At 57.3% G+C, this 24,607-nt stretch overlaps 1 protein-coding gene across 1 annotated transcript; it reads right to left on the bottom strand.

Moving 5' to 3' along the window:
- Positions 1 to 1,355: 1,355 nt before the first annotated feature.
- LOC308047446 (syntaxin-binding protein 1) lies at positions 1,356 to 23,514 on the bottom strand. Its single transcript, XM_080355949.1, has 19 exons — positions 23,439 to 23,514; positions 13,228 to 13,277; positions 12,992 to 13,073; positions 12,135 to 12,211; positions 11,845 to 11,923; positions 11,407 to 11,510; positions 10,545 to 10,693; positions 9,854 to 9,938; positions 9,528 to 9,658; positions 8,909 to 9,016; positions 8,740 to 8,800; positions 8,079 to 8,144; positions 7,854 to 7,934; positions 7,604 to 7,742; positions 7,281 to 7,390; positions 7,009 to 7,110; positions 5,690 to 5,775; positions 5,235 to 5,389; positions 1,356 to 2,907 (listed from the first exon to the last, which is right to left on the bottom strand). Exons 1-19 carry the CDS (start codon positions 23,473 to 23,475, stop codon positions 2,825 to 2,827), a joined length of 1,785 nt encoding a protein of 594 aa, XP_080212075.1. The 5' UTR covers positions 23,476 to 23,514; the 3' UTR covers positions 1,356 to 2,824.
- Positions 23,515 to 24,607: the final 1,093 nt, after the last annotated feature.

Here is a 24,607-nt window from a genome sequence, read left to right as displayed (position 1 = left end):
TCCGTCTGTTTGCAGGACCATCCAAGCTGCAGGGAACGGGCAGAGATGTCCTAAGACCTGCAGCGCCCCGGCAGGAGGGCACTGCCCCCTGGATGTGTCCCCCAAGGCAGGTGCCACCCCCTACTTTGTGTAGGACCTCCCGCAACCCAGGTGGACCCCCGTTGGCAGCTGTGTTTACCTCTGTGCCTGTGTGGGCAGAAACACCCGCATTTCCCTATTTTATTCTATATTATTCCTTTTCCCAGCCTTGAGGCTGAGGACTCAATGCCCGGGGCGCAACCCGTGTCCCCCCCTCCATCCTCCACTCTCCCCTTGGACTTGAACTGAGCCGGGTCCTCCCTGGGAAAAGCTCTTTTTTCTATCTGATTTCATGTGAATTATTTTTCTTCAAGGTAGCTAGCAAGCAGCTAAATCACTTTTGGGGTTGATCCACAATATATATAATATGTGTTTGTGTGTGTCTATATATAGACACATATGTTTTGTTTTTAATTTCCAGCATAATCCTTAGGGCATTTGAGGTTTGTTTTGTTTGTTCACTTTTTTGTCTGTCGCTGGATGTGGCCACTCAGTGTCATCCGCGCAGCAAAATGAAGGATTTGGGGTTTTTCTTGGGATTCACAGGGGATTTGGGTTGATAGAGGACAAACCACCCCATGAGACCAAAGCAGGGGCAGGATGGGTCCAGCCAAACCCCCCCCGTCCATCCCCTGCAGTGACACTGAAACGCAGCTGTGTTTATGTGTAGGACCTACCTAAAGTGCCCCTGTCAAACTTATTTATTTTTGTAATACTTTTTTGTACGAAGACCCTCATTTTGGGGGGGTCGCTAACACCCCCGGTGAGTTACTCAGGACCAGAGCCTCCCCAAGAGCTCAATAGCCACTGAGCCCCAATCCTGCAACCAGCACAGTGAGTGGGGACAGCAATGGGGCTGCCCCCCACTTTGCGGGGGGAGATGTGTGGGTTTGGGGGGCATTTTAAAGAGGATTTCTGTGTCTTTTATCCCAAACGCAACAGCCAAGAAATAATATGTTGTTTTCCCGCATCTCCTATTTTGTAAGAACCAGCAGAGCCATTTGGATGGTATTTTATACAAAGATAATCGCCTATTTTTGAACAAAATAAACGCGGTTGGTTGGCTTGCGGGGTTTTTCTTCCTTTCCAAAGCCATTTCTTGGGTGTGTTTTAGCATCGCTGCACCAGCATCTCTCCCAGGAAGGCATTTTGGGGGCTTGATGAGAACATTTCCCCTCTCCTGGCCCCGAGCAAGCGGCACAGCAGAGCCCCGGTTGCACTAGGGATGGAAATCGCTTTTATTGAATCACTCAAGTGCTTTAGTACAGAAGAACAGATATACAGAGATGATACGTTTGTGCTTCAACACTTTCAAACATTTAGATTCCAGTAATTTCAAGGTAAACAAGTTCCAAGACAGACTAGATTGTTTTTGTTTTTTTTTATACTTTTCCTTTTTGATAAATTATTTTTTATATAAATAACTGTAACAGAAAAAAAATAATAATAACCAAACGATAATGTCCAACATACAAGAACCTGAAGCATTTGCACTGCTAAACCGAGAAGGAACTCAAACAGGGTGGGAGGACCAAGGGGGAATCAACAAATATCAGTGCAATGATACAGCCTTTGCCCTAAAAATATATATTTAACTTTATGGGCAAGGAACAGACGGGTAGGGAGAGGGGGGGCTTAACCACCAACGAGGCAAGAAAGAGATTTGGAGGAAGGAAAAGGGTCACAGCCTTCAGAGGGAGAGAACAAAACAATGGACCCCAAAATATTGCAGTGCACCTAATGGCGGGGGAGGGCAGGGGGGGCAATCCTGGGGTGTAAAAATAATAATCATTAAAAAAAAAAAACAAACACCAAAAGAACTAAAATCAGAGGTTTGGTTAAATCACTATACACCAAGCTTGTAAGAACATCACAAGACACAGTCATTAATATACACAGAGTCCGGGGTGGGGGGGGGTCTCGGGGCGACAGCACGCTCAGAAACGCTTCACCACGGGACGACACGAGCGGAGCCGGGCGCGGGGGGGCCGAGCTGCCGTGGGATGGAGAGGGATAGATATAAATTAAACTTTTATTTTATATATATATATAAATATATATGCATTCTAAGGAGCACCTGGGGAAGGGGTTTGGGGGTGGGGGGAGGAGGGGCCGTGTGAGCAAATGGGCCCCATCTCCAGGTTTTGACCGTTTTGGTCCCTTTTTCGCATGGGAATTGCCGCAGCGTGAAGCATCCTGGGTGCAGCCCCTCCCCGCCCCAGGCCAGATGTTGGCGTGCACATCTGGTGGGAGCACCTGCCACCCCAAAAGACAAGAGGCAGGTGATGGTGGCGGGGACCCCCCCCCCCCAAAGCAGAGGCCGGAGTGATGGTGGCGTGTCCATACGTTCATCCATACATGACCCCAATGAGGAGCGACACTTTTGGACAATGGTATTTTTCCCGTTGCTTTTTTGTCACCATCATTCACTAGCAATGGGCAGATGGGTTATTCAGCAATGCGCTCCTGGGTGCTTCAGATAGCTGCAGCTACAAATATATTGATATTCTTTCCTGTTCCTCTTTTAAACACAATGCATCGGTTTTCTTAATATATATATATATTTTGGTTTTGGCTGTTGTCCCCTCCCTATGGATAAAATGAGATGGGGAAGGCGGTGGGAGGGGCGGGGGGGTCAACACAAGAAAGCGGGGCCGGGCTGGGGGGGGTGCGGGGGGGTCGCACCCGGGGCTGCGCGCCCGGCGAGGGGGTGAATTCAGCATCGAGTCGGTGGCGGCGTTTCCTTTTAACTGCTGCTTTCTTCCTCTGTTTTATTGAGTTTCTTCAGCGTGTCCAGCAGTTTCTGTGGGGTGAGGATGTGTGTGGACCCTGCGGGGGTAGAGGAAAAGGAGGGGGGGGGTGTCAGTGATGGTTTTGAGACCTCTCCCCATTGTGCCCCGGCCGCTGTCCCCGGTCCCCCCCCGGCGAGGCCTTACCTGCGGCGATGGCCCCGCGCGCCGTGGAAATGCTTGCGAGGAAATGTACGGCTGTGGGGTGGGGGGAGGCTGGGGGAGGAGGGGGCGGATAATGGGAAAGGAACGGAAAAGGAGAAATGAAGGAATGAAGGGGATGGGTGGAGCTGGGAGGTGCCTGGTCCGTGGGGTGGCTCCTGGGCTTGTTGGGGTGGCCAAAAAGCCACGGGGGTGAGAAGGCAAGAGGTGCAGGCAGGGAGCAGGTGGGCAGGGAGGGACCCTCCGCAGGTCATAGAATCAGAACCATAGAATAGTTTGGGTTGGAGCTTGATGAAGGAAGTGTGAAGGCAGCCTAGTAAGGCAGGGAGTTGTAGAATCACAGAATGGTTTGGGTTGGAAAGGACCTTATAGATCATCTAGTTCCAACCCCTGCCATGAGCAGGGACATCTGCACCAGCTCAGGTTGCTCAGACCCCGTCCAGCCTGGCCTGGGATGTCTCCAGGGATGGTTCATCCACCACCTCTCTGGCCAACCTGGGCCAGTCTCTCACCACCCTCAGGGCCAACACTTTCTTCCTCATGTCCAGCCTGAATCTCCCTCCTTTAGTTTAAACCATCACCCCTTGTCCTATCGCAACAGTTCCTGCTGAAAAGTCTGTCCCCATATTTCTAATCTGTCCCTTTTAAGCACAGAAAGGCTGCAATAAGGTCTCCCTGGAGCTCCCTTTCTCTCAGTCTGTCCTCCCAGCAGAGCTGTTCCAGCCTCAGACCATTTTTGTTACCCATCGATTCAAGATTTCAGCCCCATCACACCCCAGGCTGGGGGACCCAGACTTTGCCATAGGGGACATGGAGGGGCCAGAGCTGGGACAAGCGCCGGGGCTGTGCCCGCTGCTGCCCACAGGTCCCGGGACACCTTCACCGGGCAGGCAGGACCCCGACCCGCTGGCCCTGGCCCCTCTGGCCCTGTCAAGGGGGAACTCATGGCATGAAGGAGCCGGCCAGGTCCGGCCAAGAGACATGGCAGAGGGATGATGGAGCGGCGCTGGATGCTTTTCCACCTGGTAGGAGGAACCGCAAGCATTTTCTTATCGGAGAACCAAACGGAAACGAAACCCAAAACAATAATTAAAGAAAGGAAGAATCAAAGAAAACCCTTCGGGGAGGAAGAGTTTCTTTTTTCATTAGTAAGCTGCCTTTACTTGGTTTCTTTGGCTCACTCCATTGCTGGAGCCTGATCCTCAAATGACACCCTAGTAGAGTCCCTGAAGTCGGGGTGCCTCAGGTCCATGAGAAATTTGGTGGGAGTGAGAATGTGAGTAGAACCTGCGGGAGAACAGAGCGGGGCTGACGGCTGCGCCAAGACCCCCCCCACCACCTTTTATTTGGGGTGAGGAAGGACGCGGTTGCCACCCGGAGCATCGTAGGCACATGCAGGGGATGGTCCCCGGAGAGACGCAGGATGAGATGGGCGAGAGGCGGGATGGAGCTGGGGGGTGGCAGTGGGTCTGGTGGGGGGGGCACACATTTGGAGGCACCAGGAGGTGATGGAGAAGGGGCTGCTGCTCCCTGGGGAACACAAGGAGTAGATGAGATGCTGGCAAGAGGCTCTACCAGCTGCCTCAAGCGAGAATCCAGGGATCAGATGAGACAGTGAGGGGCTCCTGCCCTACAAGGTGTGTATCCAGCTGTGCTTCCCCAGGGGAATTTCAGTGGAGCTAAAAGCTCCTTGCTAACATCTGGCAGGGCTTCCATCGTATCCCACACAGCTCTTTAGGGTGCTGAGATTGAGCCCACAACACGTCTAGTTGCACACACTATGCGACAGGACGTGCAGCATTTGTGCAACAAGAAAACACATCCCCTGTTGCACACACAGTGCATACTGCGCTTGCTGTGCAGCGTTGCACGGCTCTTTATTTTTTCTCCCTGAAATGACCCCAAAGATGAGGATGCAACAAGAGCGATACAAGATGCAAAACTCCCTTCTTTCACCCAGTTCTGCTTGAAGAAAACCAGACAGGGAGAGGAAAAATGGGAGCAAAAATGGTGATTGATGGAGGGACATGCCCTGTCCCTGGGGAGCAGGGACACAGAGGTGACACTGGGTGGCAGAAGACCTTTCCACAGAGCTCCTGCTCCCTCAACCATCTGGAGCCGGGAGGTTGCGGGATGGAGGAGGGAGCGTGGGATGAGCAGCCACGCGACGAGGCGCAGGGTCCGGCCCGGCTCCCGCTCACTCACCTATTAGCACTTCCCACTTGCCGCTGGCTTGTGTCACCTCGTAGGCACAGCGCATCTCGTTCATGCTGACACCGCCCAGGATGAAGATGATGAGGCGGGGGCCGCTTCGGTACTCGCCGGGGGCCTTGTTCTTGTGCCAGTGGCCATAGCGAGCGCTGGAGAGGGAGAGGAGAGGGATGAAGGACAGGGAGGAGGACACTCACCAACAAACTATGCACTGAGCGCACATCTTAACTAAAACCACATATTAATCAACTTCCAAACTGCTGCTGGAGCAGGTTAAGTCCAGCTTTCCAGCCAGCTGTTACAGGTAGGGAAACTGAGGCACAGAATGCCTAAATGAGGGCAGAGCAGCTCACAGACCTGCTGATGGATACAGCCCCTCCAGGCAGGCAAGGGGTGGATGCTCATGGTGCTATAGGTGCTGATATATAGGGGAGGGTGGGGGGACGTACCTGACAGCGGTGGTGCTGAAGGAGGCAGAGGAACGGGTGGAGATGTACGGGTAGTGCTTGGTGTCCAGCTTGTCATCGATGGCGTCCTGCAGGCAGAGTCCCCATCGGGGTCAGCAAGGAGCCAGGCACAGCCCCCAGCCCCCCTGCCCAGAAGGACTGGCCCAATTGGGTGAGGATTAATTTGCATATATTTGCATAGCCTTGCTTTTCAGAACAATGTGGCTGTGTTCGTGTAAGGGGATGCACTTGGGGGAAGGAGGGCGGTGCATGGCGGCTGTGTGGCAGGGGGCTGCAGCATGGGGGGACAGGGGAGGTTCACCCCAAATCTGGGGGTGTCAGGGGAGGTAGGGTAAGGGGTGGCCAGGGTGCAGTGATTTTTCTGGGAAGCTCAGGAGCATGCACTGAGCTGGAGGCTTCACATCTGAAAGCCAACCCTGGGGTAAGGGACATGCTCTTTGCTTTTTTCAGTGGTGGAAGGTTGATATTATAGTGTGAGATATTGTTGCTCTGTATGGTCCCCTCTGGTCCTGGGGAGGAGGTTTAGGGGTACCCTGGGCATGGAGCCACCCCAGTGAGGGTTTACATGGGCTGTGGTAGACAAAGGCGGGAGCTGGTGTTATGTGTGCTTTTGGAAATCGAGGGAGCTGGGGCTCTGCTTGTCATCAGTGCCTGGGAGCAGGTGGCCCTGAGCTGCAGTGAGATCCCTGCTCTCCAAAATGTGACTCCAGGGTCTGTCTGAGCAGGTGGGAAATGTCTGTGTTGGGGCGTAGTTTTGGTGCCTGGGACCTCCCCGGCTCCGGGTAAACCCCAAGAGGCTGCTCCAGCCAAGGGGTGACCAGGATAGAGTGGGTCAGGAGGATGGCAGCACCTGGAGAAAACCATTTTCTGGCTCTGCTCAGTGCTACCCGAGCACAGAACTCAGAGGCAGCTCCTGCAGGCACAGGCAGCGGTGAATGGCACCGTGCCTGTCCCCCAGCTCAGCTGGGACATGGGTGATGCTGTGATGAGGCCACTCAACCATGTCCATCATGTCACAAGGAGCAACCAGCTTGTTACTGCATTTTGTATCGCGGGGATGCCGTGCATCCCACCTGGCGCCAGTGTGCGCATGGAGAACAGGAAAAGCTGCCGAAACATCCCACTCTTGTTTCAATGACAGGCAGCGAGCAGCCTGGAGGGCACGTGTTGGGCAGAGGTGCCAGGTTTGGGCTGGCAGAGGTGCCAGGTTTGGGCTGGCAGCAGCCAGCTCTCCGCAGGTCCCTTCCTGGGTGGTGCTGGGGTCCCTGCTCTGTCCCCTGTCCCCATGCGTGCTGGCTCACCTCCATGATGTCCTTAATGACCGGGGTCCATCGGGAGAGCTGGTAGGTTTGCTCGCTGATCCGCTCCTTCCGCTCCGGCTTGCTCCGGCGGCGCAGGGTGGACTGGGGAGAAGATGGATGGGGACACCCTGAGACACGAGGGCTCCAGCTGTGGGGCCGGGGACACCCCAGAGGGCAGATGGGGGCATCTCAGTGGGTACACAGTTCCCATAGGTGACATGGTCCTTCCAAGGGGTGATGTGGGCCGTGGGAAGCTGGGGATGGGCACTCACGTCTGTGATGATGGGCACCCCGAGGTGGGCCATGTTGGTGATGATCTCGCTGTCCTCTGCTGGGATCTGAGCGTGCTGGATCAGCTTGTTCAGGTTCTCCTCAGTGATACCTGGAAATGCAATGGGGAGATGGTATCCTCCTGAGAAATGCCTCCCGTGGGGACATGGTTGCTCCATTGTCACCTTAGGACACCTGGCTTGGTGGTGGTTGTGGGGACAGGGTTGAGCTTTTCCCTCTCGCTTATCTTGGCCAAACCCTGAGCTGTTTGTCACCTGGAGCTGCCTGCACGTCTCACCCAGCCCTGCCCAGCTCTCCTCCTCACCGTTCTTCAGGAAGATGTAGAGCAAGATGATGCGGATCTTGTCATAGGTGCTGACGTTCCCATCCAGCAGGATGGGGACAATGGCCCTCATGGGGTCCTTGATCTTCTCGCCTTCAGCATCGGTGCCCATGGCCAGGTCCTGCAGAAAACACAGGTACTCATCACCCCACGGCTCCATGCTGAGCTGTGGGGCAGGAGCTGGTGGTCCCAGTTTGTCCCCGTGCGGATGTGGGGCTGGGGGAGCCAGTACCTGTTCAACTCGGCAGAGCTTGTCCACCGTGCCCTGGTAGTGCTTCATGCAGTCCTCGGCCAGGTGCAGGTGGGTCGAGTACTGGGGACACACAAGCCATGTGGTTACACCGGCAGGGCTGGTGGCAGCCCAAGGTCCCTGTGCCACCACCTGGGGACCCTCCAGAGCAGCTGCCATCGCCTGCTCCCCAGGTGGGCTCTGCAAGGGCATCCCCCCACCTTATACCTTGCTGAGCTCCTTTTGGTACTGTGGCATCTTCTTCAGCATCTGGGACAGGTCCCTCATGGTGGTCTGCAACGGAAGGAGACATTGTCACTCTCAGGGACTTAGGGACTATGAGAAGGGAGGGGATGACTATGGACTTCTGTCCCTGTGAGAGCCCCTCGCAGGGGTTTGGTAACACCAGTTGTGGCATTGCCAGGTCTGTGGGTCCTGGAGGGGTCTGCAGCTCTACACATCAGAATATCGAGGGGAGAAACCCCGCCCAGGACCTTCCTCCAGGACCCTTGGGCACTTGGCTGAGGCTGAGGTGGTGCTTTCAGCTTCTGGCCATTTTTACACCCAATTTTCACCAAGTTACCCTCACTACCACCGGCTCGGGGGTCTCAGGATGGGAATGGGCTGGGGACAAAGGCTGCTGGGGGGCACAGACCCCATGGTGGTGTCAAGCACCCTTGCCACCTTGCGAGTTAGGGTTAGGGCACTCCCAAGGCACTCCATTTCCCCAGCTGCCACCCCACAGCCATCGCCTGCTGTCAGCGACCTGAGCACCCTTGTCCCTTTGCAGAGGTCCCCATCGGGTGTCCCCAGGAGACCCCACCATGTGCCAGCACACAGCCGAGCCCCCAGGCGCCCGTCACCTGCTCAGCAGGCACAGTCAGGTCACCTTATCGCCTGTGTTCATCCTCTTGCTCGAAGAAAACTCCTTCAGGGACCGGGTCACCTCCCTGGGGACAGGAGAACACAGCGTTAGTTGGGAGGGGACCCTGAGCAGCAGGGTGGGTGGCAATGCCGATGTCCCACGTAGCCAGCAAACCATCCGCAGAGACACTCACTGGGACACCTCAGCGATGTGTTTGTGGCGCAAGGTGACCCACAGGTCATCATCCTCATCCAGGAGAACCTCTTTGATCCGGGCTTCCCCGATGCCGCTCGTCTCGTACCTGCGGAGAGGGCAGGAGTGTCACAGCGGGGACAGGGCTGGGGGGCACATGGTCCCCTTGCTGTGGGGGCTCCAGGTAAGTTGGGGGGACATGGGGCAACATTATTCTTAGCTCTGCCAGCAGTGAGGTGACATTATTTCAACTCTGTTTCACATCTTGCCTTCTTGTACCAAATGATGGGAGGGCTGAAGGCTGGGAAAGCCCCTTTTCATAGAATCACAGAATGGTTTGGGTTGAAGGGACCTTCCAAGCTCATCAAGTCCCACCCCTGCCATGAGCAGGGACACCTTCACCAGCTCAGGTTGCTCAGAGCCCCATCCAGCCTGGCCTGGGATGTCTCCAGGGATGGGGCATCAGTCCTGCCCATCACACCTGCCAGGCTGCAGGCAGGAGTGGTTTCTCCCACCCGATGACTTGTGATGGATGGAGGGATGCTGATGCTCAGGCTTCATGGCTGAGCTTCCAAATCCTGCTCGGGGGGGTCAAGGAGGGACAGCAGCACTGCACTCACTTATAAACATCGTTCTCGATGGGCAGCAGGTCATAGCTCATGGCCTGGAAGGTCAGTTCATGCAGCACCGGGGACGCAGGGTCGAAGCCACGGTCCAGGATGAGGAGCTGGGAACGAGCCTTGTCCGGACCCTGCAGAGCCGGGGGGGGCATCAACAGCAGGGCTGGGGACCCCTCCAGCCCCATATGCGCTTGGGGAAAGCCAGGGCCATTTCGGGGTCCCCACTTGAGGTCTGCAACTGCTGCATGGCCAAGCTCAAGTGGGGCTTGAGGACTGGAGCACCACCCCAGCATCCCCCCCAGGGCTGCAATGCTGTCCCCACTCACCTCACCCATGGTGGGGTCATCAGCCTTGTAGGCGTCCAGCTTGTCCTGGATGAGCTGCGCCAGCATTGCGTTGTCCTTGTAGTCCCTGGGGGATGCAGAGGGAGGGGTGAGCTCCCTGGGTGGCTCTCACCAGCACGGGATGGGGAGGAGCTGCTGTTTCCCTGTGCGACATCTTTGGCTCATGGGAGAGGAGGCACCTAAGCAGCTTTTGTTACCCATTTCCACCTCTCTTTGCCATGCTCTGCTTTGCCTTGGTGCCACTTGGATTTTAGGGTCCCAACTCAGATGCTCTCCAGAGCATTTTCAAGTCTGTTTTTACGCTGAGTGTAGGTGTCTGTCCATCCCATCCTCTCCTTCATCCCCACATCCACACAGGACACAGCATGGCCTCACAGAATCATTTTGGTTGGAAAATACCCTCAAGATCACTAAGTCCAGCTGTTCCCTCACCCCTGGCACTACCCCATATTCTGAGAACCTCATCTCCATCTGTCCAACCCCTCCAGGGATGGTGACTCCAGCACTGCCCTGGGCAGCCTGTTCCAATGCCCCACAGCCCTTTGGGGAAGAAATTGTTCTCAGATCCAACCTCAACCTCCCCTGGCGCAACTTGAGGCCGTTTCCTCCATGCTCAGCATCGCCCCAGCTCTGCCGTGCTGTGGGGGGATGGCCGGTCCCGGGGTGCCCTTACCCCCGGTACCGCACAGCCGGGTACTCCTTCAGCGTGGCGCACAGCGTGGCGATCTGCTCCGCCAGCCGCTCCAGGATCGGGTTCTTCATCTGGGCCTTGTGGGGGCTGTAAAAGCTTTGGAAGGAGTCAGCCGAATCCAGGGAATAAACCTAGGAGGTGCAGCAGGAGGGAGGTTAGAGGGGGGTGTCCAGAGGAGAGCAGCCCCGCAGGACACCCTGGTGGCTTTGGAAAGAGGATTTAACTCCAGATTGAACTCCCAGCTGGATCTCGATGCTCGGAGCAACTCTTGGGCTTTGGTCTGCCAGCCCTGGCTCCATGGCATGCTCCCTACCCACGTGTAGCCACCCAGGATGAGCAGAGAAGGCAGGAGCCCCCGCAGCCCCTGCCCACAGCAGTCACCTGCAGGGAAGCAGAGACCTGGGGACAAGTGGGGACCTGCTGCTTCCTCGCCATGCCACCAGTAAAGACCAGAAGCCAATGTGGCTATGTGTGGGGATGCCAAGAAGTCACCTCCCCAGAAATGCTGCAGCTCAAAGAGTTAACGGCACTAAGCAGGTCCCACACCATCTGTCCCTCCCTGTCCCCCTTGTCCCCTGGCTGGGGGCTGTGCTGGGGGGGCGTAGAGCCGGCCAAGGCCCAGCACCTGCTAAATCCCCCCCAAGCAGATCAGCCCTGAGAAGTAATCAAAGGAGACAGGGAGAAAGGACGGAGTGGGAGGTGGGAGCCGGCTGGGACAGAGGGTGCGTGGCGGCTTCAGGGGCTCCTACACAAACCCCAACGGGCTGGAGAAGGAACCTGGAGCATCCCCCGACTGCCCCATCCCCAGACCACCCCAGCAGGGACGGTCCCACCCCAGCCTCACCTGGGACTCGGAGGGGAGGAAGGCGATGTTGATCTCCGTCAGGGTTTTGATGACCTTGGCAGCACGGGATTTCACCAGCTCATTGAAGAGGGCGTCGGGGCAGGCTGCAAGGGGAGGAGGAGGAGGGTAGCGCTCAGCATTCCAGCATCCCTCCATCCACGCTCGGATGTATTTTAGGGATAGGGACTTTCCATGCCCCCCATTTCTGTCTTGGAGGAGGCCTGGCTGTCTGTGGCCTGCCCCGGCGTGCTGGGATCCAGCCATCCGTTTGGTGATGAAAATCACCCATCTGCACTCGGAGACGCTCAGTGCCATGGGCAGGATGGGGCTGCCACCCCACAGTTTGCTCCTGCTCCTTCTCTCTGCCCCGGGAGGTGTATCGGGGCAGCTGGGGTTCCAGGGTGCAATAGGGTGGGAGCCGTGACCCCCAGTACTCACAGTCAGTGAAGAAGACATGGGCAGCTCGGTACTTGGAGGTGGGGGGATCCTTGAAGTCGTTGATGAGGGAGTGGATGGACTGCAAGAGAGAAGGGATCGCCTGGGCTGGGGACGGTGGCACTGTGGGCATCTCAACAGGGTCACCCGATGTCCCCCGTCTTGGTGCAGGGGACACTCTGCCCTTCTGCACCCCCAGGCTTGCTGGGGCCAAGATGCTGCCCATGGGCGCAGATGCCCATCCCAGCGTGGGCAACCCCCCGCCAAAGGCCCCTGCACCCCACCATGTTCACCTTCTCAGAAGGGGTGATGAGATAAACGGCCTCCAGGCTGGGCAGCGGCTCCCGGCGCTTGTTGATGTCTTCAACAACTGGGGGAGAAAACAGGGGCCGTGGCAGGGACGGGTGCAGGCAGGGGCACATTGGGTGTCAGGTACCCCACAGCAGCACAGGACCAGCCCTGCCAACCCCTCCACGTCCAAAACGTCCCCAGTCACTCACCTTGCCCACCCAGGAGCTGGGACAGGGAATGTCCCCAGCTTGTCCCATCCCTGTGGCGCCCCAATGGGCTATGTGCGGGGGTGCCTGGCAGGTCCTGGGGGCTGCTGGATTCGGTTTTTGGTTTATTGGTTTATTACAGAATTACAGAATCGACTGGCTTGGAAAAGACCTCAGAGATCATCGAGTCCAACCCTTATTCTCACATCCCTGCACGGGAGGGTACCACGCTGGGGTGATGCTCTGGTGGTACCCAGGCTGGGGCAAACCCCCACCACCCCAACACCTCCCAGTGCACTGTCTGGGGTTTCCTTCTCCTTCCCAGGTGCTGCAGGGAGCTATTTATGGGGCTGACATAAAATTACACCTGGTCTCCTCCTCCTTGGACTGAGATACAGCCAGGAAACAAGGCGTTCAGGCTCCTCCAGCCCCCGCCGCCAAGGAGGGACGCTGTGAAACATCAACCTGGCTCCAAGACAGTTGGCCATGAGTGATGGGAGGCAGCGCATCTCCATCCCACATGGGACGGGGCTGGGGGGGCCATGCCGCTGCCTCGACTGGCTCCTGCCAGCCTGGAGGGGCCTTTGCGGGTCCCCTGGTTTTGCCTTTCCCACAGCGAGGTTTGGGAGAGGTGGCTGGGAGCCAGTACTCACTGGTGATGCCCTCGGTCATGATGTCGGTCATCTTGCAGCAGGAGGAGAGCATCCGCATGCTGAGCTGGTCCACCACCAGCACCTGCGCAGAGGGGCTGTGAGCAGGGGGCACAGCTGGGAACTGCCATCCCACCCCCCTGCCTGCTTTGGGGACTCCCTGCCCACCCCCACCCCCTGCTCTGCTTCTTTCCCATCACTCTCCTCAGCTCTTGACCCCCCCAGGGTTTGGCGCTTACCTTCCATTCGCCCTTCTTCTTCACTTTCCGGATCACATCATGCATAATCTCTGCAAGAGAAGGAGTACAGGGGGGGCTGTGAGCACCCCAAGTTCCCCCCCATAACACTCTGGGGCCCATTGGCAGCAGTGGGGTCTGCGCTGGGGTCACTGAACCCCCATGTGTGGGGTCACAGCCAGCCCTGCTCCCCCAGTGCCTCCCCTGGGGATGTGGGGAGGAGATGGGGGGTTTTGGGGTACCCAGGGAGGGGTGGTCACCCCCCAGCCCTGTTTTTCTCTCATGTTTGGCACTAACAGACGGGGCCTGTGCCAGTGAGGAGCCACAGGCTGGCAGAGGGTCGGGGGGTCCCTCTGGGGAGCTGGGGGCCACCCCACATGTCTCATCCCTAATCCAAAGGAAAACAACAGCAGCTTAAAAGCTCCTTTTAGAAACAAGAACCCAGTGGCCTGAGCCTGTTCCTTGTAATCCCCCGCAATCTCATTTCGCCTCCCGCAGCTGCTGGGCTTATGCAACCAGCCGGGACAGCAGCACCTGAGGGTCCCCCTGTGCCCCAGGGACCCCCAGGGCTGGGGACACCCTGCACCCATATTCCCAGGCACAGACACCCCAGGCCAGGCTGTGGGGCTGCTCCCCATGGGGTGCAGGTTAAGGCCATGCAAGGAGGTGGCCCCAGCAGCGGGACGGGGACGTCACCTTTTGGGGCTGGGTTGCAGGGAGGGGGTTTCAAGCCTTGCTTGAATAGGGACTTGTCCTCCTGCCAGACCAACGTGCTGCCTAAACATCTGTGTTGGGGGACATGAGGTGTTCCCAAGACCCCAAAGGTCCCCGTTTTACCCCAGTGTATGAAGCACCACCCCTCGCAGAGCAGGGACATGCTGGGAACTGCCCCGCTGAGCCCGAGGGGAAGAGTCTGTGTCCACCCCGGGGAGGGTTTTGCTTCAACTCTCTGATTCCAGGGACTGGGATGGAAATGCCCAATTAAAACCCAATTTAGAGATGTTTCTAGATTAGAAAAGGCAGAGGTGTGGGGAGATGGTAGTGAGGGTTTCACCCTTCCTGGCCCAGCCTTGGGACCCTTCCCCTGTGGCAGTGACCCTATGGGTACCAGTCCCCCAGGTAAACCACGATCTGGGTTTACATGCAGCAGTTTGGGACCTAAATTTCCCGCCACTGAACATCCATCTCCTTGGGGAGCCCAGAAGGATGCTGGCCACGAACTGCTGGTCCTGCCTGCCCTGGGTCACATCCCTTAGCCTCTCCATCAGTAAAAGGGGTGTGGGGCATCTCTAGGCCACGGAGAGGGGATGGAGGGTGATGAGGTTGGGTCTGTACCCCAAGTGCATTGGCGGGGTGCTGCTGGAGGGGGAAGGATGCTGCCTGCGCCCCTGTGTGCTGCCCACCCAAAACCAGGTCACCCATGTGCAAAAAACTGAACCAGGAATTGTTTTCCTAACCCTAACAGCACATCCCTGGTCCTGCTCTCTGGTCCTGTGTGGGGTCAGGATGGCAGGATGCCAGCACAACTCTCCTCCTCTTCCTTTCATTACTCACATTTGGCTCCTTCCCCGGATCGAGGATCCAGGAATAACTGTGCTGTTTACAAGGCAGAACGCAGGCGCCCTCCATCCCACACCCACAACCTCCATCCCAAACCATGGGACTAAAGCGCGGTGGGTGCCGCTGCACCAGTGCCAGGCAGCGATACTGGTCGGGAAGGGTCCAGGTCTGTGAGCAGCCAGAAAGAAATCCTGCCCTGCCATGAAAATACGGCTTTGCTCCGGGGCTGGGAGAGGAAGGAAGGGTGGAAGGAGAGAAGGATGGAAGGAGGCTGGGAATAAGCATCCTGGTGCCTGGGGAAGGTGCTGTCAGTGCAAAGGTTCCCACGGTGCTCCCAGCACCCTCTGCTTGCTGCGGCAAATGGGGTGACAGGGGCTTGGGGCTCCTCAAAATGCAGCCTTGGCCAGCCAGGAGCTTGTCCTTGCTGTGGCAGCTGCTGCAGGTGACATTTTGTCCTCAGAGCCTCGCTTTTTGGGGACTCCCTCGCTCTTTTGCATGTGTAGGGGTTGAGCTGGATGTGTGCGATGCAGGGAGCACCTGCCTGGCTGTGAACCTCCTGGTGACAAAAGTGTCATGTCCCCTGGCCTGATCCTGGCACCACAATGGGCTCCCAGAGTGGAAACTGGGCACCTCGGAGTGTGATTGCCCTGTGACTGCTCTGGGCTTTGTGGTTTTAGGGCGTCTGTGCCCCGGTCAGAGGTGGGTCCCCACTGGCACCAGGATGAGCCAATTCCACACTCAGGGAACATTATAGAATGAGCAAGAGACTCCCGGGGGAAACAGCAGCTCTTCCATTCCCCGAGGTCCTCAAGTCAAGCCCGGACGCCTCCCAGGAAGCAGAGCTCTCATGTCCCCGCATTAGCAGGTCAGATGTTGCCGCCCGTGTCCCCAAATGGTCTGGCCAGCCAGAGCTTTCGGGCTCGAACGTCAGTGGGTGACGCTCACAGTCGAGCTTTTCATCTTGGAAATAAACCAGGTTCCAGGACCTACCACGTTGCTTCTGTTTCCTTCAGGATGGAAGGATTTTAATCACAATTTCTACCAAGAGCAGACAATACAGAGAGACTTCTCCCAATGCAGAGACAATACCGGTGCCTGTGGACAGGGAAGCACATCTCACCTACAAAAGTGAGACCTCCAGTGCTCTTGAGTAATATGGTCCTAAAAGTGCAATCATGGAGATCACAGAATTACAGGATGGTTTGGGTTGAAGGGCCCTTCCCAGCTCCCCAGTGCCACCCCTGCCATGAGCAGGGACATCTTCACCAGCTCAGGTTGCTCAGAGCCCCGTCCAGCCTGGCCTGGGATGTCTCCAGGGATGGTTCAGCCACCACCTCTCTGGCCAACCTGGGCCAGGCTCTCACCACCCTCAGGGTCAACAATTTCTTCCTCATGTCCAGCCTGAATCTCTCCTCCTTTAGTTTAAAACGATCACATGGTTGAGAGCAACCACCTCCCCCAGCCCACCACCTGCAGCTGGGCTCATTCTCAGGGTGACACATGGCATGAGAATGACCCACTGCATTGTTTTCAAGCAAAGCCAGGTGCTGGTGACATGGTGGCCTAGTAGGACTTGAGCCCACACGTCACTCCAAGAGGCTTAGCCCACATTATTTACACTGAGCTGGGCAGGCAGCCTTTCTCCAAGCCAGCTTTGCCTTGCTTGCTCATGGCAAAAGCAACCAGCCCCACGTCTCCAACCGGTTCTGGGGGAAGAGGAACCAATCCTGCCACTGCTTGTGCATGTGCCAACAAAGCCGCGACCAAGTGCATCATTTTGGGATGCTCTAAGCCCATTATCCTGCTGCAGAAAGAGCAGTAAAACCTTGTCCTGGCCACCACCGCATCCTGGAGCCCTAGGATGGGTAAAGGATGCTGCACGCACGGCCAAGCCTGTCCCTCCTGGAGCAATGGAGGAGGCCGAAGTCCCGCTGCTCAGAAATGCTCCTTTGCTGGCACATCCCAGGACTTCATGGGCTGCACACCTTGGTCTGAAGTGGTCAGGGAAGCTGGAGTTGCTTTATGGATGCTTTACGGATAGGCAGCAGAATTGCCCAAGGTCCTACAGGTGGTCTTAAACACGGGCTTTTCCCTCTGTCACAGGCAGGGCTCAGTCCTTTCGCTCTCCCCACATGTCCTCTGGTCTGGGATCCAAAATCCTGGAGCAGCTCTGGAGAGCTGGGTCACAGAAATCCACAGGGAGGTTTGCTCGAGACCCACTTCTCTTAAAAAGCTGTCACGATGCATCTCCAAGACGAACATGTTTGGCTTTGGGTTGGCTTGGCAACTGCTTTTTTGCCGGTTCATTAACTAATTGCTTAAGACAGTGTAAATGTTACACAGATACAACCACGTTCAAATGTAGTGGAGCACTTATCTACCTCTGAACATCCTTGGTCAGGGTTCTCTAGGTGCCAGTGCACCATCCCCAAGCAGTTCCCAAGGAAATTTTTGGATTACATGATCATTGTAGGTCCATTCCATCTGAAATTACTTCTATTCTATTCTATTCTATTCTATTCTATTCTATTCTATTCTATTCTATTCTATTCTATCCTATTCTATCCTATTCTATTCTATCCTATCCTATTCTATCCTATCCCAGGCCCTATGAACCTGAGGATGGTAGGAAGGCTGTCAATCCCATTGACATAGGGAATAATTTCATGTATAGGAGGCAAGGCCCAGCTGACGTCCTTCAGCATGGCTAAGAACCATCTCAAGGATTATTTGAGCCTGGAGACCCCTGTGTCCATAAACCAAGCAAGTCTCAAACATCTCCCCTCCAGCAGCCAATGCCCTGAACACCAATTTTTCTCACTAGATTATTTCGGATGCCCACCTGGAAGACCTCAGCCTTTCTGAAGGACACGTTCCTCACGTAGGAACCTGTTCTTGGTGCAGCGCAGGCACTGTCCAGCTGCGCTAAGTCCTGCATGGGCAGAATTGCCCAGATTCAGCTTCATCTTTTCCTCCCCAACCCTGGATGAGAACTTTGGTATTTTCTCATCCAGAGCATCACACATCTCCCTCATGTCCCCTGGTGGAACACGCCACATGTCAAAGCCACGCCGAGCAGCATTTGCACTGCTCCGGGGAGCTGCGCAGCCCTGCGTTGCTGCTGGGGCTCCAGCTTCAAGGATTAGTCACAGTAATCATAGTAACCTGTGATTAATTCCTCCTTTTCCTATTTGCACTGCTCTCATGGAGGATATATGTATTTAAACCCGCCAGCCAAAGCCAGAGCAAACCTGCACAGCCTGGAGAGAAGGAGGACAGAGATCTGGAGGTCTTGAACTCTTTAGAAATTTAATAACATGCCCAAAAGGAAATAAGGGAAATGAGATGCAGGATCATGCCCATGAGTCGCTCTCATTGACTGCACTAGAGAAACGGGGTAAAATTCACACAGGTTTTCCCTGCGGGATCACTCCTGGCCCGGTTCCCGTGGGTCTGCTCGAGGATCTGGGAGTTGAGCAGAGCTGCTTCATCTGGGTAGGGTCAACGTGCCACAGACCACATCACGTCCCCTTTGAAGGCATCACCCTTCACTATCGCTTGTCCTCTTCCACCAGGTGTTTCCATCCCCAGCGGAGATGCTGGACCTGGCTGGTGGTGGCTGCAGGGGTGGTGCAGCCAACACTGGTGATGCTTCAGTGCCAAGAGGAGCCAAGAGCTTTCTTGCAGCAGGAAGGTGTCACAGCGTCCTGGAGGGGAGGTGACCCTGTCCCAGGGGTAAGTCACTCCATCCTACACGTGTGGCTGTGACTTTCTGAGCTGGTTCTTCTCTTGGTCTTGAACCAAAAGGGAGGAAAACACCAACAGATTGGGGCACTCCAGGCTCAGCTCACTGGGAATCCAGGCTGGGCTGGTCCTCTGTGCCCATGCAGATGTTGGGGATGGGATGGGAGGCAGCCAGTCTGGTCCAACTCTGAATGGTCTTTACTGCTCTCTTGGTGGCACAACGTCAAACCATCCGATGGTCTCCATCTGTGATCCTACAACATGCACATGCATGTGTACACATTCATGTGTATGTATGAATGATGTAGAAGCCCCTAAACTAACGCACCTTCAGCCTGATCTATTTCTGCGCTCTCCAAAACACCAGAGTCAAGTTCCTTCCCGCACTGTGAGTTGGTGGACATAGCATCTGCTTCTCAGCGTGCAACCAAAAGCCATGTGATGATGATTCTCCTTATAAAATGTGTTGATTTTGTGGAAAGAGGGAGGAAATCACTCCTGGGATGTTCTTCCTGAGAGGTGCAGGGGAATTAAACCCAGGCCATATATATATATATATATATTTTGTTTTAAGAGGGAAAAAGCCTAAGTCCTCTACTTTGGTGGCTTTTTCAGTCTTCTTGCACATGCAGACACCAGTAGGTGGATGCAGACCTGCCAAAGTGAGGGTTGTCATTCTTGGTAACCTTCCATGGCCACATACCAGCAAGTTTTCCTCAGCACCTGGTGTAAAGCGTGGTTTGGAGACTGAAATTGCTCTGCACTGTGTGGGAAGGTGAGTCATGAATTTTGCACATATTTTTTTCCAAGCTTTTCCAACTCAGAGCTGATGCTGGAAATGCGACAGATGCTGGTGACAGGATCTCAAAAGGGCAAGTGATACAGACCCCAGCAGAGCCTTTGCCAAGGGCCCGTTCCTGTACCCACCCGCGGGGCAGGCAGCACCGCACCACCCTGGGGAGTCCCCAAGGAAGGGACTGGGAGGGTGGGATGCCCAGGAAGGGACTGGATCACCCATGGGAGACCCTCTCCTCCTCCCCCAGCCACTGCACCAGCACACCAAGAGCATGGCGAGGCTGAAGGCTCTGCCCCCATGCAGGGAGGAGGATGCGACACGCATCCCTGCGACGTTCTCACTGGCCCTTTGTTGCCTCCTCTTCCTCCTCTACTTGTCAGACCTGGCTCTGGGCTAGCACAAAAGCCTTGTACTCTGAGATGGGCTCAGAGCATCCCTGAGGGGCAGCATCTGGCCCCCAAAGTCCCCCTGTGCCCTCAGCCCAGGGTTGGTGGCAGCGGGGAAGTGCTCCCAGCAGCCTGGGTGACTCAGTCACCAGCCACTCGGCTGCAGGTCTCCAGGGTCCCTGCCTGTGCCCCGACGCCTGTGCCACCTCCCTATCCCCGCAAGGTGCAGTACAGCATGAGCCTTGAACCAGAGCCATTGCATCCCAGCACCCAGCCAGGGACGGGAGGACCCTCAAGAGGTACAGATGGGGACACCAAGTGACACAATACGGCAGTTGAGTGCTGTGCATGGGTGCGGAGGGCACATCAGACCTTGTCCAGGAAGGATTTAACCATGAGGTTCCTCGGTGTGGCGGTGGCAGGCACCCAGGCACAGGTCTGCTCTGCGGGAGGCTCTATAGACAGGGATGCTCCATGGAGAATTGGCTGCTGTCCTGGGGGAAAGGTGTTTTCTTGCTGTCTCTGGAAGCGAGCATGGTGCTCCTTTATCCCGGGTCTGCTCTGCACCAATCTGTCCGTGACAGCAACACGAGCAAAAGGAAGCCCTTGGGAGGTCTCTCTCCTCTTGCAGGTGAAGGGGTCCAGTGGTTTTCAGATCCAGCACTGGTACCACCACCATGTGCTCCGGCTGTGTGTCCTGCAGCAGCCCACTGTGGTGGCAAGCACTGCACAGGTGTCACTCCTGCAGCACAGCCCGTTTTGCCTCGCTGGTGATGGCTCAGTGAAGTAACCCAGCCTCCTCCTCCTCCTCTCCACTGCAGGCTGCTGCAGGAGAGCGGGGACCAGGCTGGGCAGCTCGGGGCAGGCTGCCCTGAGAAGATCCAAGGAGGTCCTGGGGCAAGACGATGGGAGGAATGCCCACATGGTGGGGGTTTAGATGAAGATTTGGGGATGTATGTCCTCAGATGTGGGTCAGATTTTTCCAACCAGAACCACAGCAAAGCGACTCGTTCTCCAGTGGGTTCACTGGGAGGTGACCACAGAGGGAGCAGAAGACACACCAGGAGGACCCCGTCCTCAGGCATGGCCTCTGGGGCTGAGTGCACTCAGGTGAAAGCGAGTCCTGGAGGGATGCAGCCATCGCTGCTGGAGACTGCAGGAGGCGCAGGGACAGCCCCCCCAGCACACACCCCCTGGCTCTGGGGGCGACAATCCGGTTCTGCCCATCTCCTGCAACACTCACCCACCTCATCCCCCTGCCCACTTCCTCCCACCTCTCCAGGGGCCGTCAAAACCTGCCTTGTTATGGCACCAGCTGGTCACAAGAATAATCCGGGTCTGGAAGGAAGCCAGGGTAGAATGCAGCTCCGGAGGGGGGGTGGCAGAGCGAGCCATGGCAACGCGGCAGCATCCTTCCTCCCTCCCCTCCTCCTCGGGAGGCAGCGCAGCAGAGATGCTCTGCCCCAGGGTCAGCCCCAGGCTCGGACCTCTTGCTCCTTATGAACAAACATCTTCTCCTGCAGGCAAAGCTCGGGGGAATCCCTGTCTGCAATCAGACTGGCGCAGTGAGGGACTGCCAGGCAAATCTTGTGCTAGCCGCATTGGTGGCCAGGGGAGGGGGAGACTGGGGACCCTGACGATGGGTCCTAACTCTGAGGGAGCAGCTCCAGCTGCAAACAGCATCCCAAGGCAAGGAACCGGCCCACCGAGACCAAAAGCTTCCCAGAGCAGCCTGCAGAGCAGCTCGAGCCCGGGTGGGAGTGCAGGGCTGGACCCCGCAGGGTGCTCCTCCGAGGGCCCCGTCCCTCGCTCCTCTGCAGCATTTTGCCTGCACAAACCTCGCTTTCTCCTGCCAGACACCCATACCTTCCCGATAGCCCTGCTACAGCATCAATGCCCAGTTCCCAGTTATCATTTTCAGGCCGGAATACATTTTTCAGCGAAGAACAGAGCGGTTTGTTATTAAACCCTGAAGGGAAGGACTGAGCCAGATTTCCATGATGCTGCCTTGAACCTCTGTGTGTGTGTGTGTGTGTGTGCGCGCTCTCTCCCAACCTATTTCAGCACACAGACAATGAATGAAAATAAGTGGCACTGGTCTCTGTCCCCCCTTTAGCGAGGGCACTGGATGTGGCCCTGCCTGGGGGTGCGTGGGCGGCTGCTCCAGCCCCCCTCCCCTGCCTCCTGCTAAGGCGAGGGGACCAACCCCCCCCCAAAGAAAAAGCAGCAAAGCACAACAGCCAGCCTCCCCCCTCCCCAAAGCTGATCCTGCAGCACAGCAACAACAGGCTGTTTCCCTGCCCTTTCATTTTGCAGCTGGCCGGTTCTAAACCGCACCCCCCATGCAGCACCCCAGGGTGCTGAGGCGGGTAAGGGACATAGGGATGGTGGATCCCCCCCCCAATCCCCAGGGTAGGTGACGACTGGGAAGGAAGCAGGGACATGAATCCAGGGGGATATCCCCCCCCTCCCCTCCCATCACCACCCACCCGATCACACCACCAGCCCCGGCCGCACCATCTGCAGCCTGGGCGGGAGGTTTCGCTGCACAACGGAGCCAAACCCACCCGCGGGGCTTTCACCCACGTACCCGCGCCCCCCCCCCGGATTACACATCAACCGCCCCCCCATCCAAAATAAATAAATAAATAAAGAGATCCTGCCCCGGCTGGTGACGATGCCACGGAAATAAATCATGCAAGAGGCGCGGGGAGGGACGAAAAAGGCTTTTCATGGCTGCGGGGAGCCCGGGGGAAGTTTCCACCGTTTCCTACCCTTTCTGTTCTTGGTTTATTTATATATATATATATTTTTTCTATAACGTGGAGCTTTTCGCTTTAATTTTGCTACAGGGAAAGGAGCCGACCCCCACCCCCCCACCCTCGGGCGTTTTGGAGAACACCCCCCCCCCCGCCTTCCCCTCCGCCATCAAGACGTTGAAAATATCATCTTGCAACAGCCGGGGAAGGAGGAAGCGAACCCGGGGCTGCTCCGTTCCCCCCACCCCGCGGCTCGGCCGCCAAAAATAGCGACCCCGAAGGGCGCAGAAATGTCCGGGAGGGGTCTGGAGGGGGGGACACGGCTGCCCCGGGATCAGAGAAGCGAAGTCACGTCCGGGAAAATTGAAAAAATAAACCTCCATGAAAGCAGGATTTGCGGCAGACAAAGCCGAGGCGCCCGGCCTGTCACCGCCGCGGCGCGGGGGGGGATTTCTGCACTGCCGGACATCCCTGTGCCCCCCACACCCCGCGACCCCAGACCCCCTCATGGGGGGTCCCGGTTGGTTTTGCTGATTATGGTCTGATGGGGCGACTCCCCCCCCGCCCGGAGCCGGATACGGGGAAGACTCCAGCACCTCTCACTTCCCTCTTTACCCCCCCGGCTTTTTCCACCGCCCCCCCCTTCTCCTCCCCTCCCCTCAGCACTGCAGAAAAATCCCAACAGCCTCAACACACACCCCTAAAAAATATAAATAAATAAAACCCGGAAGGAGACTGCAAACCACGACCCCCCCAAACCGTGGAGACGCCTTTTCCCCACGTCCTGCCCGCTGCCCCACGGGGGTCCCGTCCCCCCACCGCCGCCGGGGGCTGATGCCGCCCCGAGGGTCCGTATTGCGCATCCACTGCATCCCCCCACCCGCGGAAAAGGGGAGCGGGAGCCTGGGCAGCTTCACTCCCCCTTCCCCCGCGGGGTGCGCAAGTAACGCGGCCGGACGCGGATCTTACTTTCTCCCACCACAGCCTTGAGTCCGACAGGGGCCATGTCGCCGTGCCGGGGGGGTCCGCAGCAGCTGGGGAAGGATCCGGGGGGGGCACACACACGCACACAGCCGGGCGAGGCTGCGGGTGGCGGGCGCAGGGATGCGGCGGGAGGGAAGGGGGGGGAAGAACGGGCGGGCCGGGGCGGGCGGGGGGGCAGCGGGCTCCGGTGGCGCGGCGGGGCTCAGCTGACCGCGCGGGGGGAGGGACCGGGGGGGGCGACGGGATGCGCGTCACTGTGCCCGCCCCCGCCCCGCCCCGCGCCGCAGCGCAGCGACCGCGGCGGAGCGCCCCCTGGCACCCAGAGCCCCCTCGCACCCAGCGTCCCCCTCATTGCACCCAGCGTCCACCCCCGTACCCCGCACCCCTGCACACAGCATCCCCCCCTGCACCAAGCTTCTCCGCCCATTGCATCCAGCATCCCCCCCGCCAGGCACTCAGCATCCCCTCCCTGCACACAGCATCCCCCCCTATTGTACCCAGCGTGCCACCCCCTTCTCCAGCACCCAGCATCTCCCCTGCACAACCTCCACAACCACCATCCCAATTCGGGTACTCACTATCCCCGCCCCCAGCATCTCCCCGCTTGCATCCCCTCTCCACAGCTACCACCTCCCCTGGTACCCACCATCCTGCTCCCAACACCCAGCATCTCCCCTCCACAACCACCATCCCAATTCCGGTACTCACCATCGCCCCCATTGCATCCCCCCACTCTAGCATCACCCCCTTTCACACAGCATCCCCCCTCCACAACCACCACCCTGCTCTGGTACCCACCATTCCCCCCATTGCACTCAGCATCACCCCCTTGCACTCGGCATCACAACCCCCCCTCAAACCCCCCATGGCTGAGCTTTGCACCTCTGGGTTTATTTTGCCAGCACCGAGGGAAACCTCTGCACCCACTCTCCCCAGGCCATGGGGCTGTAGGAAACCTGCCCACCCACCCCAGGGCTGCAGCATCCACTTTGGGGGAGAGACCCTGCCTGGGGCATCGGGGAGGGGTCCCCCATGGTGTATCAGGCTTATTTTGCAGTAAAATATTCCCCCCCCACAATGCAGACACCCCATGGCCACCCACTCACAATGGGCATGGCCAGGGCTGTAAATCTCATAAACCTCGGGGCAAAGGC

Source organism: Nesoenas mayeri, assembly GCF_963082525.1.
Source record: "Nesoenas mayeri genome assembly, chromosome: 18".
NCBI classification, from domain to species: Eukaryota; Metazoa; Chordata; class Aves; order Columbiformes; family Columbidae; genus Nesoenas; species Nesoenas mayeri.
Note: the sequence above shows the minus strand (reverse complement) of the source record. Positions and strands in the feature narration are given on the sequence as shown.